The 16374-nt window shown below is 45.4% G+C and overlaps 1 protein-coding gene across 1 annotated transcript in view; it reads left to right on the plus strand.

Annotated features, from left to right (window-relative positions):
- CFTR (CF transmembrane conductance regulator) overlaps window positions 1-16374 on the plus strand; it is a 139280-nt gene that overhangs the window by 21457 nt on the left and 101449 nt on the right. Inside the window, exons 7-10 of the mRNA XM_074952101.1 lie at window positions 5684-5930; window positions 8646-8738; window positions 9413-9589; window positions 12719-12910. Coding sequence (XP_074808202.1) covers window positions 5684-5930; window positions 8646-8738; window positions 9413-9589; window positions 12719-12910 — 709 coding nt within the window. The remainder of the gene's footprint in view (window positions 1-5683; window positions 5931-8645; window positions 8739-9412; window positions 9590-12718; window positions 12911-16374) is intronic.

Consider the following 16374-nt stretch of genomic DNA (forward strand, 5'->3'; position numbering starts at 1 on the left):
AACAGATGTTACTGAGCATGCTCAGTTCGTGTGACCATACAAAAAAGCCACTTTGCTCAAATAAAAAAGCCTCTTGCCCCCCCAACAAACTATTTTGCAAACACTGGTGTCTCAGTCCCACTGGGTAACTGCTACCCTCTGTGCCCCGCCTGTGCTGGGTTTTGCCCTGTAACACCCTCTGCCAGCGCCTCACTCCTGGGCTTAATTCTGCCTCCTCCCCCGCTCATTCCTGATTTTGCCCTTTAGCCCCTCTCCTAATGCTGCCTCCAGCTGCTTGATGCCCCTGACCAGTAAATTTCCACCCCGCTGGTCAGACCCTGGCCACCCCCCTCCTCTGATTCACCCTCTTTGCCATTTTTTAACCCCCTGTCAAAAGCAGGCCTCAGAATCCTATGGCTAATAAGGGCAGGGTGAAGGGCAGTGGCTTCAGCAGATGTACTGAGCATGCTCAGATGAACTGAGCATGCTCAGTACACTGTAAGTAGCACATTACTATGGAGAGCACTTTACCGGTGCTCCAGCACGATAAGGAGGCAGGGAGCAGGGGGGTTTGATAGAGGGCAGGGGAGTTTGGGGGGTGGTGGTGGTCAGGGGGCAGGGGGTGGATAGGGGTCAGGGTGGTCAGAGGGTGGGGAACACGGGGGTTGAATGGGGGCAGGGGTCCTGGGGAGGCAGTCAGGAAGGAGGGGGAGTTGGATGGGGTAGTGGGGCACCGTCAGGGGCAGGTGTCCTGGGGGCGGTTAGGGAGAAAGGGTGGTTGGATGGGGCAGGGGTCCCGGGGGGGGCAGTCAGGAAGGAGAGGAGGGGTTGGATGGGTTGGTGGGAGGCAGTCGGGTAGGGGTTCCAGGGGCAGTCAGGGGACAGGGAGTGTGGGGGGGGATGGATGCCGAGGGGTCCTGGGGGGGCTGTCAGGGAACAGGGGATGTTGAATGGGGCAGGAGTCCCGGGGTGGGGGTCAGGGGGCAAGAAGCAGGGGGGCGGGGGGAGGCACAGCCTCCCCTAATTGGCCCTCCATATGATTTCCAAAATCTGATGTGGCCCTCAGGCCAAAAAGTTTGCCCGCCCCTATGCTAGATATTGGAGTATTTTATATTAAGACAGAGTATAGACTTGGTGGGCAAAATTATGCCCTGAGAAATGCCAGTGGGAGTTGCATAAGGGTATGTCTACACTACGAAATTAGGTCGATATTATAGAAGTAGATTTTTAGAAATTGATTTTATACAGTAGATTATGTATGTCCACACTAAGCATATTAAGTCGGCTGAGTGCGTCCTCACTACCGTGGCTAGCATCGACTTATGGAGCAGTGCACTGTGGGTAGCTATCCCACAGTTCCCTCAGTCTCCGCCACCCATTGGAATTCTGGGTTAAGCTCCCAATGCCTGATGGGGCAAAAACATTGTTGCGGGTGATTTTGGGTACATGTCATCAATCGCCCCTCTCTCCATAAAAGCAATGGCAGACAATTGTTTCGTGCCTTTTTTCCGTGCGGACGCCATACTGCTTTCAGCAGATGGTGCAGTAGGACTGCTAACTGTCATCGTCAACCACTTTTGGTGCAACTCTGCTCTGCTGCTATTGTCTCAATAGCGAATTTCTCCATGTTGTCTTCATGGGCTCCCGGGTACATGTGTTCTTCCTCGGGAAATGTGTGCGGTGCTAACCGTCGTCATCTACCGCTTCCGCTGCAACTCTGCTCTTCTGCTCTTATGAATCTACCTCGCAGGTGCTCTTGTTGTTCTCTATAAATATCTATTTTCATGGCATCCATTGTCAGCCACTGCTTCCGCTGCAACTCTGCTCTCCTGCAGACGCCATACCAAGGCAAGCATGGAGCCCACTCAGATCTCTGCAGCAGTTATGAGCATTGTAAACACCTTGCACATTATCCTGCAGTATGTGAAGAACCAGAACCAGCAAAAGCAGGCAAGGAGGCGATGGCAGCGTGGTGACGAGAGTGATGAGGACATGGATACAGACTTCTCTCAAAGTCCGGGCCCTGGCAATTTGGACATCCTGGTGGCAATGGGGCAGGCTCATGCCATGGAATGCTGATTCTGGGCCCGGGAAACAAGCACAGACTGGTGGGACTGCACAGTGTTGCAGGTCTCGGATGATTCCGCGTGGCTGCGAAACTTTTGCATGCGTGAGGGCACTTTCATGGAACTTTGTGACTTTGCTTTCCCCTGCTCTGAAGCACAAGAATACCAAGATGAGAGCAGCCCTCACAGTTCACAAGCGAGTGATGATAGCCCTCTGGAAGCTTGTAACATCAGACAACTACTGGTCAGTCAGGAATCAATTTGGAATGGGCAAATCTACTGTGGGGGCTGCTGTGATCCAAGTAGTCAACACAATCACTGAGCTGCTGCTATCAAGGGTAGTGACTCTGGGAAATGTGCAGGTCATAGTAGATGGCTTTGCTGCAATGGGATTCCCTAACTGTGGTGGAGCAATAGACGGAACGCATATCCCTATCTTGGGACTGGACTACCTTGGCAGCCAGTATGTAAACCACAAGGGGTACTTTTTAATGGTGCCGCAAGCACTGGTGGATCACAAGGGACATTTCACCGACATCAATGTGGGATGGCCGGGAAAGGTACATGACACTCGCATCTTCAGGAACTCTGGTCTGTTTGAACAGCTGCAGGAAGGGACTTACTTCCCAGACCAGAAAATAACTGTTGGGAATGTTGAAATGCCTATAGTTATCCCCTTAATGCCATGGCTCATGAAGCCATACACAGGCACCCTGGACAGTAGTCAGGAGCTGTTCAACTACAGGCTTAGCAAGTGCAGAATGGTCGTAGAATGTGCACTTGGATGTTTAAAAGTGCGCTGGTGTAGTTTACTGACTCGGTTAGACCTCAGTGAAACCAATATTCCCATTGTTATTGTTGCTTGCTGTGTGCTCCACGATGTCTGTGAGAGTGAGGGGGAGACGTTTATGGCGGGGTGGGAGGTTGAGGCAAATTGCCTGGCTGCTGATTACGTGCAGCCAGACACCAGGGTGATTAGAAGAGCACAGCAGGATGCGCTGCGCATCAGAGAAGCTTTGAAAACCAGTTTCATGACTGGCCAGGCTACGGTGTGACAGTTCTGTTTGTTTCTCCTTGATGAAAACCCACCCACTTGGTTCACTCTACTTCCCTGTAAGCCAACTGCCCTCCCCCCTTTGATCACCGCTTGCAGAGGCAATAAAGTCATTGTTGTTTCAAAATCACGCATTCTTTATTAATTCATCACACAAATAGGGGGATAACTGCCAAGGTAGCCCGGGATGGGTTGGGGAGGAGGGAAGCACTGGGTGGGGTGGTGGATGAGGGGAGGAGGGAAGGACAAGGCCACACTGCACGTCAAAACTTATTCAATGCCAGCCTTCTGTTGCTTGGGCAATCCTCTGGGGTGGAGTGGTTGGGTACCTGGAGTCCCGTTCCCCCCGCGTTCTTGGGCATCTGGGTGAGGAAGCTATGGATCTTGGGGAGGAGTGTGGGTGGTTACACAGGGGCTGTAGTGGCGGTCTGCGCTCCTGCTGCCTTTTCTGCAGCTCCACCAGACGCCGAAGCATATCAGTTTGATCCCCCAGTAGCCTCAGCATTGCATCCTGCCTCCTCTCATCATGCTACCGCCACCTCTCCTCTTGCTCCCACAACCTCTCATCTTGCTCGTCCCTCCGGTCCTCGCGTTCATTTTCTGCTTTCCTGGACTCTGTCAATGTTTGTCTCCACACATTCTGCTGAGCTCTTTCAGTGCGGGAGGACTGCATGAGCTCAGAGAACATTTCATTGCGAGTGCATTTTTTTTGTCTTCTTATCTGCGCTAGCCTCTGGGCTGGAGATGATAGGGGGAGCGTTGAAACATTTGCAGCTGCAGGAGGAAAAAAAGGGAGAGTAGAATTTAAGAGACACATTTTAGAGAACAATGGGTAGACTCTTTCACGGTGAACCAAGCTGTTAACATTACATAGCACATGTGCTTTCGGTACAAGGTCGCATTTTGCCTCTTATATTGAGGGCCTGCCGGTTTGGTGTGAGAGATCACACACGCAGGGCCGGGCAACAGAATTCAGCTTGCAGGCAGCCATGGTAAGCCACAGTCTTTTGGCTTCTTCAACCTTCATAACATGTGGGAATGGTTTCAAACAGCAGCACCTTTCTTTCCCATACCAACCACCTGTTGGGTTGGCCATTTAAAAGGAGGGGCTGCGGTTTTCGGGTTAACATGCAGCACAAACTCCCCCCCCACCCCATTCTCTGGGATGATCGCTTATCCTCTCCTCCAACTGCGTGACTAGTATCAGGGAAGATCCCTGCCAGCCAAACGCGAACAGCTCAGTATGAACGGCCCCCGCCTCCCACCAAGTGGCTAAAAGCGGGGATGATTTCTTTTCAGCCACAGGCAAACAGCCCAGCAGGAACGGCCACCTCTGAATGTTCCCTTAATAATGTCCCTGGAGGATTTCCGCTCCATCCACAGACACGTTAACAGAGTTTTCCAGTAGCTGTTCTGGCCGTGAATGCATCCCAAGTCTTCAGAGCAAATTAATCATTAAATATGCTTGCTTTTAAACCATGTATTATATTTACAAAGGTACACTCACCAGAGGTGCCTTCTCCAGCTTCCTGGTCTGGGAGCCCGCCAGGGTGATAAACAGTTCCTGGCTGTTGGGGAGAATGGTTTCTCCACTTGCCTGTTGTGCACTATCCTCCTTCTCCTCCTCCTCATCTTCCTTGTCCCCAGAATCCTCATCCCTGTTGCATGCAGGTCCCCTTGCAGGTGTCCATGGACAAGGGTGGGGTAGTGGTAGGGGCATCCCCTAGAATTGCATGCAGCTCATCATAGAGGCAGCATGTCTGGGGCTCTGACCCGGAGCGGCCATTTGCCTCTTTGGTTTTTTGGTAGGCTTGCCTGAGCTCCTTAATTTTCACGCGGCACTGCTATGGGTCCCTGTTATAGCCTCTGTCCATCGTGCCCTTGGAGATTTTTTCAAATATTTTGGCATCTCATCTTTTGGAACGGAGTTCTGATAGCATGGATTCATCTCCCCATACAGTGGTCAGATCCAGTACCTCCTGTTCGGTCCATGCTGGAGCTCTTTTGCGATTCTAGGACTGCATGCCACTTGTGCTGATGAGCTCTGCATAGTCACCTCTACTGATGAGCTTGCCACGCTGGCAAAACAGGAAATGAAATTCAAAAGTTCCCGGTGCTTTTCCTGTGTATCTGGCTAGTGCATCTGAGTTGAAAGTGCTGTCCAGAGCAGTCACAGTGGAGTACCCTGGGATAGCTCCCGGAGGCCAATACCGTCGAATTGCGTCCACACTACCCCAAATTCAACCCAGTGATGTCAATTTCAGCACTAATCCTCTCGTCAGGGAGGAGTACAGAAATGAATTTTAAGAGCTCTTTAAGTCGACAAAAATGGCTTAGTCGTGTGGATGTTAAATCGATCTAACACTGCTAAATTTGACCTAAACTCGTAGTGTAGACCAGGGCTTAGTGTATCTACTTCCCTTTCCTCAAGCTTTCACACTAACAGTAGGAACGGGGTCACTTCTTCAGTAGTCTTGGAAAGTAATGGCAAACATGGACACATAGTTAAGCCTGTGTCACTAAATTTTTCACCCACCTTTCTGTCACTATGAACAATGAATCTTTACACTTCTTTTTTTGACAGAACTGAACTGAAACTGACCCGAAAAGCTGCATATGTGAGATATTTCAACAGTTCAGCCTTCTTCTTCTCAGGTTTTTTTGTGGTGTTTTTGTGTGTGCTTCCCCTTGCGCTGACGCATGGAATTATCGTCCGAAAAATATTTACCACCATCTCATTCTGCATTGTTCTTCGAATGACAGTCACTAGGCAGTTCCCCGGGGCTGTGCAGACATGGTATGACTCTCTTGGAGCAATCAACAAAATACAGGTACTGTACATAAACTAAGATCCTTCCAGATACAAAACCTAATCCTTTATAGTACCTTATTTTGTCAATCCCTCATCAAAAGTACACAGTTTCATATAACATAAATTGCTTTTATGGTTTTCTGATCTAAAGTCACCTCAGAACCACACTCTTTAAATGGGAAGCACTTCCAAGTTATTGCCTCTTGCCTGTAGAATAAATCTTTCAGCAGAATTTAAACATGACAAGGGGCAGTCTTACAATTGTTGCATACCTCAAACACCCACTATGTCAACAGTAGTTTTGGATGTGTGCAGTGAATTCAAGATGGGGTCTTATGGGATGGATCATTTAAAAATGCTGTTTCAGATCTCTCTTGGAATTCTTATATTATTTTTTGTCCAAATCTCATCAGCTCTCTCCATTTTTTTTGTTAAAGTTATTGAATACAATACATTTTTATAATTAATGTGATAAGAATGCATGAGATAGTACTTATAGATAGACCTGAATCATAATATGGGTTTAGAACAGTTCTAAACTGGCTTTTTTTATTTGTTTGGGTTGAGCAGGGGGGTGGGAGAAAGAGAGGACCAGGGACAAACAAGAGTTGGACGGGGGAGATTCTGATCTGGATTTCATGCTGGTCTGATCTCTGTACTTTGCAAAGGGTCAAATCTAAACTTGAGTGTTTGAGATTTAGATCTATGACAGGAAGGACAAATCCCACATTGGACCAGGGCAGGAAGGATTTAATGGTCTGTCTGTAGGGTTGCCAACCCTCCTGGTTTTGCTGGGAGTCTCCTGGAATCAGGCCCTATCTCCTGGAGGCTACTGAAGTCAAACTGGGAGACTTTAGGCGCTGAAAGTCTGGTGGCACAGTGGGGCTAAGGCACGCTCCCTGCCTGCCCTGATTCCATGCTGCACCAGAAAGTGGCTGGCATGTCCCTGCTTCCCCTTGGGGGCGGGAAGCAGGAGGCACCACATCCTGTCCCTGCCCCCCGTGCCGACTCTGCAGCTCCCATTGGCCATGAACTGTGGTCAATGGGAGCTGTGGGGGTGGCACTTGCGGGCATGGGCAGTATGCAGAGGTCCCTGCACCCCCCAAGGGCCACAGGGACATGTCAGCCACTTCTGGGAGCGGCACAAGGCCTGGGCAGGTAGGGAGCCCACCTTAGCCCCGCAGTGCTGCCGCCCAGGAGCTGCCTGAGGTAAGTACCTCCTGACCAGAGCCTGCACCCTGCATCCCCTCCTGCACTCCAACCCCCTACCCCAGCCCCCTCCTGCACCCAAACTCCCTCCCAGAGCCTGCACCCCTCACCCCCTCCTGTACCCCAATCCCCTGCCCCAGCCTGGAGTTCCCTCCAGCACCCAAACTTCCTCCCAGAACTTGCACCCTGTACCCCTTCCTGAACTCCAACCCCCTGTGCCAGGTTCAGCCAGAGCCCCCTCCCACACTCCGAACCACTTGGCCCCACCCCTCAGCCCAGAGCCCGCACCCCCTCCTGTACTCCAACCCCCTGCCACAGCCTGGTGAAAGTGAGTGAGAGTGGAGGAGAGCGAGCGACAGAGGGAGTGGGGATGGAGTGAGTGGGGCGTGGCCTCGGAGAAGGGGCGGGGAAGGGGTGGGGCCTCTGGGCAGAATCAGGGAAGAGGGTGTTTTGGTTTGTGCAATTAGACAGTTGGCAACCCTATCTGTCTGGCTGACGGGGAGTGAAGCTGTCCTTGCCTAAATCACCATATAGGTACTACCTAAAGAATAAATTTAGGTGCCTAAAACTCTAGTCCTACAAATACTCACTCATGTGAGTAACTTCATGATTGTGTGTTGTCCCATTAGGTATGTGTTTAAATATCATACTCGATCAGGGCCTAAGCTGGCAAAATTTGGCCTCAGGACTTTAAAGAAGGCATTGGGGGGTAGAGGAGCCTTTAGCTCTCCCCTTTGAAAAAGGAAAATGGAACTTAAATAGAATAACTTTTTATATGAACTGTACAATTTTAATAATTCTTTAGTAAAGCCAGAGAATGCAAAAGTTAACTTTCCTACAGCAACATTAGCTTAACCAAATTACACACGTCCTATTTTCTATTCCTGTTTTGCCTGTTAAGTGTATGCCATAAAATAATATTAGCGCAATGCTGCTGAAGAAACCTTTATTTTTGCCTTCTCTGACTTCTACCATTTTAATTATACAACCTTAAAGCTGCAGTAGCAAAGATCTGTTATATAACTTTCCTTTTTGGTGGATATACCTTGATAATTAACTCATTTTTTTGCAGTCCTGGGGTAAGTGAGAAAGAACAGATAAGTAGTTTGTTTCTTTGCTTATCAATATTTCTAATTATTTCATCAACAGAATCTTTGTTTAAAAATGATTTTGACTGGTTGCATGACATTGCCCAATGTAAGCCCTTAAAACCAAGGATATACCAAGTTTTTATAACCACTCTTAATCAGACCCTGATGCCCATACAGTACGTTTCGGCTGGTGGTGACAGAGTCTCCATCTTCACAAGCAACTTCCTCGTGCTTCCAAGAGATAAGGAAACACACTACACACAAAACATATTCATCTCCCTTGCACTAGAACACAAAAATACAATGATAAGACTGAATACCAGCTGCTGAAGTTGATATAAATGCACTGGTTAACTGTGCTGTGTATTATCTGTTTGTGTGTGATAGTGTAGTCTAATACTCTTTGCTATAATCTATTGTCATTACGCTTACAGGATTTCTTGCAAAAAGAAGAATATAAAACTCTGGAGTATAATTTAACAACAACTGGTGTTGAGCTGGAAAAAGTAACAGCCTTCTGGGATGAGGTTAGAACTTAAATCAAACAAAATAAAATTACTAGAAATATTTTTTAATTTCAGATTTTTTCCCATTAATTACATAGAACAAAACAAACGAAAAATAAAACCCCACAACCTTTTTCTGGATCATCTGTGCTAATCCCAGGTTCCCTGCCCTAGTTTAGGATTATCTGCTGATCAATCCCTTAGTTAGTGAAAACTTGCTCTCTCCATTGGCTGCCCACACCAATTAGAGAAGACTGCTTTATGGGTGATGGGTGAGAAAGTGCACTATCTTGGGAAAATCACATTTAAACATGTCAAATTATGCCAAAATGGAAATTTTGGAGGAAGCACTTTGTTTGCATTTTGGCAGCGTTTCACTAGTTATTCCTGATTGACACCAGCATGGGAGCAGAATCAGTCTCCAAAGCTGTATTGATGCTGGAAAAATAGCAACGTTAAAGGTGCCTGCACTTATCACCCCAACTTTAGCAAAAAGCCAGGTTTACTGTAAAGATCATTTAATAAATTTATTATTTTTAAAATGTAATAATGAAATCATGTAGATCTAAGAAAACAAATATTAGAATAAGTGCATACTTTTCTTACCTGTATTTAAAAAAATACAGCTCTACAGTATTACATACGTGTCTGCATATGTCTTTCTTCTATTTATTGCCTGTCTAATGTTTTTGCAGGGAATTGGGGAGATATTTGTAAAAGCAAAGCAGGAGAGCAGAAAAGTTTCCAGTAATGATAATAATCTCCTCTTTAGTAACTTTCCACTTTATGGCACTCCTGTTCTTAAAGATATCAACTTTAAAATTGAGAAAGGAGAGCTGTTAACTGTTTCTGGATCTACTGGTGCAGGCAAGGTATTCCAGTTTCTACCTCACTGATAAAATATAAAATATTATTGTTTGGCAAAAGTGTTTTATAATATGGTTAAATTGTTATTGTTTTAACTATAATATGGTATTCATTTGCTGCAATGTACCTGATTATCTTCTTCCCATGCCATGCCCTCTGCCTAAACTATATCAAAGCCTCTAGTTTGAATGGAATGGCCAAAGGACTTCTATTGTATTTTTAGTGGCTCGGGCAATATAAGAATGTTATCCTGGGTATTTTCCATACTAGAATGTATATAGGCCATATACAAGTAAATACAAACTCAAATATTGTGTTCCTAAGCCTCTAATTGCCAGAAGCTGGGACTGGGTGACAGGAGATGGATCACTTGATAATTGACCTGTTCTGTTCATTCCCTCTGAAGCATGTGGCATTGGCCACTGTCGGAAGACAGGATACTGGGCTAGATGGATCATTGACCTGACACAATATGGCCATTTTTACATTCTAACAAGGAAATGGTAATTTACAAGACAAGACTGATCTTAAGAAGTCAGAGGTGTTTCATAGGAATAACACAAAATTAAATTTCCACAGTGAAGACCATAAACAATTAATAGTTATGTCAACAATTTATGTGCTTCCAAAAATAATATCCTGAAGAGCCTAACTTATATAATCAAATCATTCAATGGTGCATTTGACTTGCCGATAATATATCTGATCAAACTATTTATTACAAATAATGTGCTGGATTGTGATACCCCGATTCATACTGAGTAGCAATTTACTTCACCAGCGTGGTCCCATTGACTTCAGTGGGACTGCTTGTGGAGAAAGGTATGACAACATGGACCACTATTGGTTATGCATTTATCAACTTTTAATTTATTTATTTTGGTTAGCTAATTGTTTTTGATCCAATCCTGATTTTCTTTTATTATATTCACTGGGTAAAATCCTTGGTACATTGAAGTCAATGGTAAAACTCCCATCAGCTTCTATCTCAAGCATTATTCTTAAGTATTGATACCAATGGGAATTGCATTGTAGACTTGGCATAATAAGATACAAGTATGAAAAAGTTACTGCTGATGATTTTGACTGTATGTGAAGCAGGACACAATATTTTCATCAGAAACTAACAGAAGAACAATTTCTGACACATTATTCCAGTCACTTTTAGCCTAACGTGGTTATTCCCCTTGATCCAGTATTTATAATCTTAAACTAACAATTTAAATAAAATATGGTTTCATAGATTCTGAGGCTAGAAGGGAGCACTGTGATCATCTAGTCTGACCTCCTGGCTATAGAACTTTCCTGAAATAATCCCTGTTTGAACTAGAATATATATCTTTTAGAAAAAACATTCAATCTTGATTTAAAAATTACTACTGATGAAGAATTTGCCACAACCCTTAGTAAATTGTTCCAGTGGATAATTATCTTCAATGATAGTCTTTATCTGGAGAATCCATTTCCTTGAGTTACTTAAAACAATCTAATATACAAGAATTTAGGAAAAGGAAAGCTTTTTTCCTCAAAATATTTAATCCTTACTGTCCTTCTTTTGGCTAAATTTATTATTGGCTCACCCAGGTATAACCAAACCCATGAACCACAGAAACAGAATACACAATGTTATTTTTGTCTATAATTGGTATCTGCAAAAGGCATTTTTCTGGACTTGGAAAACCGCAGAAGCGTGACAAATTTTTAGGAGTGTTTTACCAGCAGACACTTTAGTTTGAGCAAATTAAAAGTTATATTAGAGACACAGGATTAAAACAAACAGATAGATGCTAGATGTGTGAAACACACTAAATGGTTAATCCTGTGAAATACTGGACCTAGTGTTTAACCTGGTGAACCAGGCATTTTGGAGAATTGAGCCTCTGGGTCAGGGGAATGATATACCACACAAGATTCCCCATGAATATTTTACTATCTGTCAAACTTCCTCTGAACGTCACACCATAAAATTGTGACTTAAGAAGATTTATGGAGTTTTTGGCCACCAAGTCCCAGCTGTGCTGATTAATGGTATTCTTATCACTAATAAATAGAGTACCTCTTGTAACATATATTTCCTTGTATTTCTCAATTCTATTCTTTGATCAGGTAGCCAACACTGTGTGGCAAGGTTACTACTAGCTACTGATTAACTTTGAAATTATAACATGTCAGTATTGAAATTACAATCAATTCTTTTATGAAGAGAAATACGAAACACTAGCCATAGCTGAGTTAACAGAGGAAAAATCAGATCAAACTGAGTTGTTTATCTGAACAATTAAACATGCACAAAGAAGTTACACTTTTCAAGGCTACATAGGTAGAAAGATTTCTGAGCCTGCATGTGACAGCCACCACCAACAAAAAGCAACACATTTTGCATTGTGTCATGGGATAGAGAAAAAAATTAAACAAAATAACTGGTGATGTCAAAATTGAATAATAACCTCCTCCCACTCTCTCTCTCTCTCTCTCTCTCTCTCTCTCTCTCTCTCTCTCTCTCACACACACACACACACACACACACACATTCGTTTATTTAAATCATTGCAGGCCTGAATATAAAATGTGCCTGTGCAACCATCACATGACTCAAGTCAGGCGAGGGATCCAACAACACAGGATGTGGAGTTTAACTATGCAAGACATCAAGCAGCTACTACAATTGCTCATGCAAACTGTTATGTGTATGCCCAAATGAAACTGTCTCACTGGTAAAATAAATATTTAAAAAATGGCTGTCTTATATGACACTTAGTTTTACTGCACTGGTCTAAGATGTTTTGATCTTTGTTTCTTAGCCAGAATATCTGCTCAATTCAGTTTGCCAGCTGATCAGAATGCAGAGTTCCCAGTTCCTATACTAGAATAGCTACACGGCATTATAGACTACTGTCCTCATTTACTGAGAATGAAATTCATCCCAGTTTAGAAGCCTTTACAGGACCCCATGCACCACCAAAACCTCCACTAAATACAGCTTTGGTGTTGGATAGGTGCTGATATGGACTCTCTGCACAAGATGAATGCATCATAATAAAGTACAAGCTATTTATTAAGATGACTCACATATGCTGAGCATCTGTTACAGTTGTGTAAATTGTTCTGATACATTAACTGTTAATTATTTTCAGACTTCTCTCTTGATGTTGATAATGGGAGAGTTGGAGCCTTCAGAAGGTAAAATCAAGCACAGTGGAAGGATTTCCTTTTCTCCACAAGTCTCCTGGATCATGCCTGGAACAATCAAAGAAAACATCATCTTTGGTGTGTCCTATGATGAATACAGATACAAGAGTGTCATCAAGGCCTGTCAACTAGAAGAGGTCAGTCTTAAAATTAAAATTCTCTTATGATCTGTGATAAGTCACATGACTCAAACCAGGTGAGGGGCCCAACAATCCAGGGTATGGAGTTTAACTAAGCAAGATATCCTGCAGCCATGGTCAATTCAGAAAACTCAGCAAGTGCTTCTTACAGTCAGGGTGTCCCTTTGTTCAAGAAGAGGATGTACCTCATAGGTTAATGCATCACTGACTCCTTTTTTTACACCTCTGGATAGGATAGTTCCCTCCAGTTGAGCCAACTGCTCTCCCCTCATGGCTTCACTCAAGGCAGTGTCTGCACAAAAGGTGGAAAGCTGTGGGATCTGCATTACTTGGAGAGCAGGGATTAACCCTTCTCTAGCTAGTCAGTGGATGGAGGGTGCACATTCTCTCACACAGGCGCTCTCTCTCACACTGCTGCCATAAACACCATTGTCATGTGACAAAAATCAGAATTAAGTTGCTGCTTCTAGCATACCAAAGGCAAATGGGGTTACTGGAGCAGAGACTCCTTCCAGGAAAATAAGAAGGGGAGAAAAAGGGGAAGATGCCTTCAAATGACCTCTGCCCAGCCCATTCAAATGACTGCATTGAATGTACTATTTACTGTGATCAGTTTAACTAATGACTCACAAATTACTTGCTGTCAGCTAGAATAGGTCAGTCTTTTCGCTTTGTTTGTAAGTTACTTGTAACTGCTCAGATAACTCATCATGAATGTAACCATGTGTGTGTTATCACTGGGTGATTGGGTTCTCTAGTCACATGGTATTATTTTTATTCCAGATAAACTGGTGAAATTACAATGCCAAAGGAGTGATTATAATTAAAGCCACGGGGTCTTGGGTTCTGTTGGAGAGTGCGAGACTAGTGTGGGAGTTAGGAGGAGCTAAACAATCAGGGTTAGAGAATTTTAGGATATTTTAAACTAGGGGATGGGGAACCTATGGCCCGTGGGCCGGATCCTACCTGCTGCTTCATTTCATCTGGCCCACGGCAAGTCTATATGCCACGGGCCAGAAGCCCTGAGCCTGGGTGCCCCCCCCTTGGGGCTGGAGCCATGAGCACTGGCTCACCCTGCTGTGGGTGGAAGCTGGGGTTGGCAAGATGTTAAAAGTCCGGCTGGCTCCGTGCAGCTCCTGGAAGCAGCTGGCATGTCCGTGCAGCCCCTAGGCGAAGCGGCGATCAGGGAACTGAGGGAAACTCCGTGCGCTGCCCCTGCCCCCAGCCATAGCCAATGGGAGCTTCGGGGGCAGTGCCTGAGGGCACAGCGCAGAGCCCTCTGGCCCCTCCGCCTAGGGGCTGGACATTGCGGCTGCTTCTGGGAGCAGCGTGGAGCCAGTCAGGGAGTCTGCCTTAGCCCCGCTGTGCCGCCGACCGGGAGCTGCCTGAGATAAGCACTGCCTGGTGGGAGCCTGCATCTCCTGCCCCAGCTCAGAACACCCTCCCTCACCCTAAGTACCTCCCAAACCCTGCACCCCAACCCCCTACCCCAGCCCTGAGCCCCGCCCTGCTGCACTCCAACCCCCTTGGCTCCAGCCCAGAGCCTTCTCCTGCACCCTAATACCATCATTCCCAGCCCCACCCCAGAGCCCACACCCCCAGCTGGAGTCCTCATCCCCTCCCACACTCCAACCCCCTGCCCCAACCGGGAGTCCCCTACCGCATCCTGAATCCCTCATTTCTGGCCTCACCCTGGAGCCTAGGGGAAACCCGAGCATCTGCACACACACACACCTCCATGGGGCTGGAGCTGTGACCGCCGGCTCACCCCGCTGTGGGGGGAAGCCCCCCACCCCCTCCACGCTCCTCCGTGGTGCTGTGTGGCCTGCAACTGAGTTTTTCTGTGGGCCAGTGACCCCTGATAGAAAAAGGTTCCCTACCTGTTTTAAACCTTTCCCTTTTTGACATTTGAGTCTGGCCTTCCTTGAGACATAACTGCTGGAAAAGTTAGGCCACTATATAGTTTGACAGAGTGAGTTCAGACTTCAGATTAGTTTTCTCTTATCACATTCACAGAAAGGGTTTGTGTGAAGGCCTGGTTGCAAATTTTCTCTCAAAATATTCTTTGACAGAAAAGTGGGTTTTACACTAGATGACTTTTTTTGCATGGAAAATTAATTTTTTATCAAAATGTTTCCCCAAAAACAAAAGATTGTGGCCAACAGTGGGAACTGTAGTTTGCTCTTTGTTTTCCCATTCTCCCCTATGGGCCAGGATCCCCAGTTGGACCACATCTTCCACAAAGCAACACAGTCAGAGACTCCACGTTGCATAGATTCCCCTCACGAAAAAGGGGAGACTCTCTGTTGTATTATGGGAGGTGTTGTCTAGCTGGGGTACCTGTCCACAGAGGAGAATGAGGACACAAGGATCAAACTACAACTCCCGTGAGGCACTATAACTCCCATTTTCAGCAGGAAACTCAAAATTTCCTGCGCAAGATTTCAATGAAAACTAAAAGTTTTTTTCCCTGGGGGAAGAAATTTCAGCTCTATTAGTGTCAGTATTCATGAACCCAGTGCCAGTCCCCAGTTTTCTGTCACCAACTGGCATTCACGACAGTTATTGCACAGACAAAACTAGTAACTGTAGGCAGTTGCATGTGCACAAGCCCATAACAGCCTCTGTGCCAAGGTTGTTGTGTTAGTGCACAAAATGACCAAGGAAACTAATGACCTGTAAAGGAAATTACAAATGCAGTAATAACTATCAAAGCAAAGGAGGGAGAAAGAAGTCATCATGTGCACCATTTAGGCCCTGTGCAGATACCAGGAGCCAGCCTTAACATGGGCACTAATGGTGTAGCTTTGTCATCACAACCCAGTCCCTTGCTAGAGGCAGATCCTGGTGATCTGTTCGGAAAATGCAGTCTCTTTGCACATTGCGACTCGGGTTAGGGAGCCCTTTTGAGAACAGGGGATGTGGCAGAGACTGTTGTTCAGTGAAGGATGATGTAGGGAAGGACAGCAAATCCAGAGAAGAGTGTTCTTCACAGTTTTTCATCCTCTCAGAAAGGATGATGGTGGTAGCAATGTGACACCAATTCCAGAGACGGGAGAAGGAAAATTGGGCTGCTCACAAAATATTTACTTAAACTATATCTTAGTCTAATTTGCTGTTTGTGATTTGAGATAGAAATTTTTCTGTTTCCTGACTGGATGACAAACTTTAAACGCAGTGGGAAAGCACTTTTGGCATGAAAAGCAAATCACTTTATTAGGCTTGATGCCTTCAACCAGTGCTTCCTATTGACTTCCATGGGCACTGGATCAGGCCCTTAAAACATTCAGACTAAGAATAACCATTCTGCAACATTCATGTGAATGTGTTTGCATTAATATTTGCAAAGAGAAAGGGGGAAATGTGAGAAGCCATTTGAATTTGAAAAAAATATTTGTGAATAGTTTCCCCAGCTGCATATAAAACGGTCTAAGCCCACAGAGTAGGCCTATTATAAAACC

Source organism: Natator depressus, chromosome 1 (assembly GCF_965152275.1).
Source record: "Natator depressus isolate rNatDep1 chromosome 1, rNatDep2.hap1, whole genome shotgun sequence".
NCBI classification, from domain to species: domain Eukaryota; kingdom Metazoa; phylum Chordata; order Testudines; family Cheloniidae; genus Natator; species Natator depressus.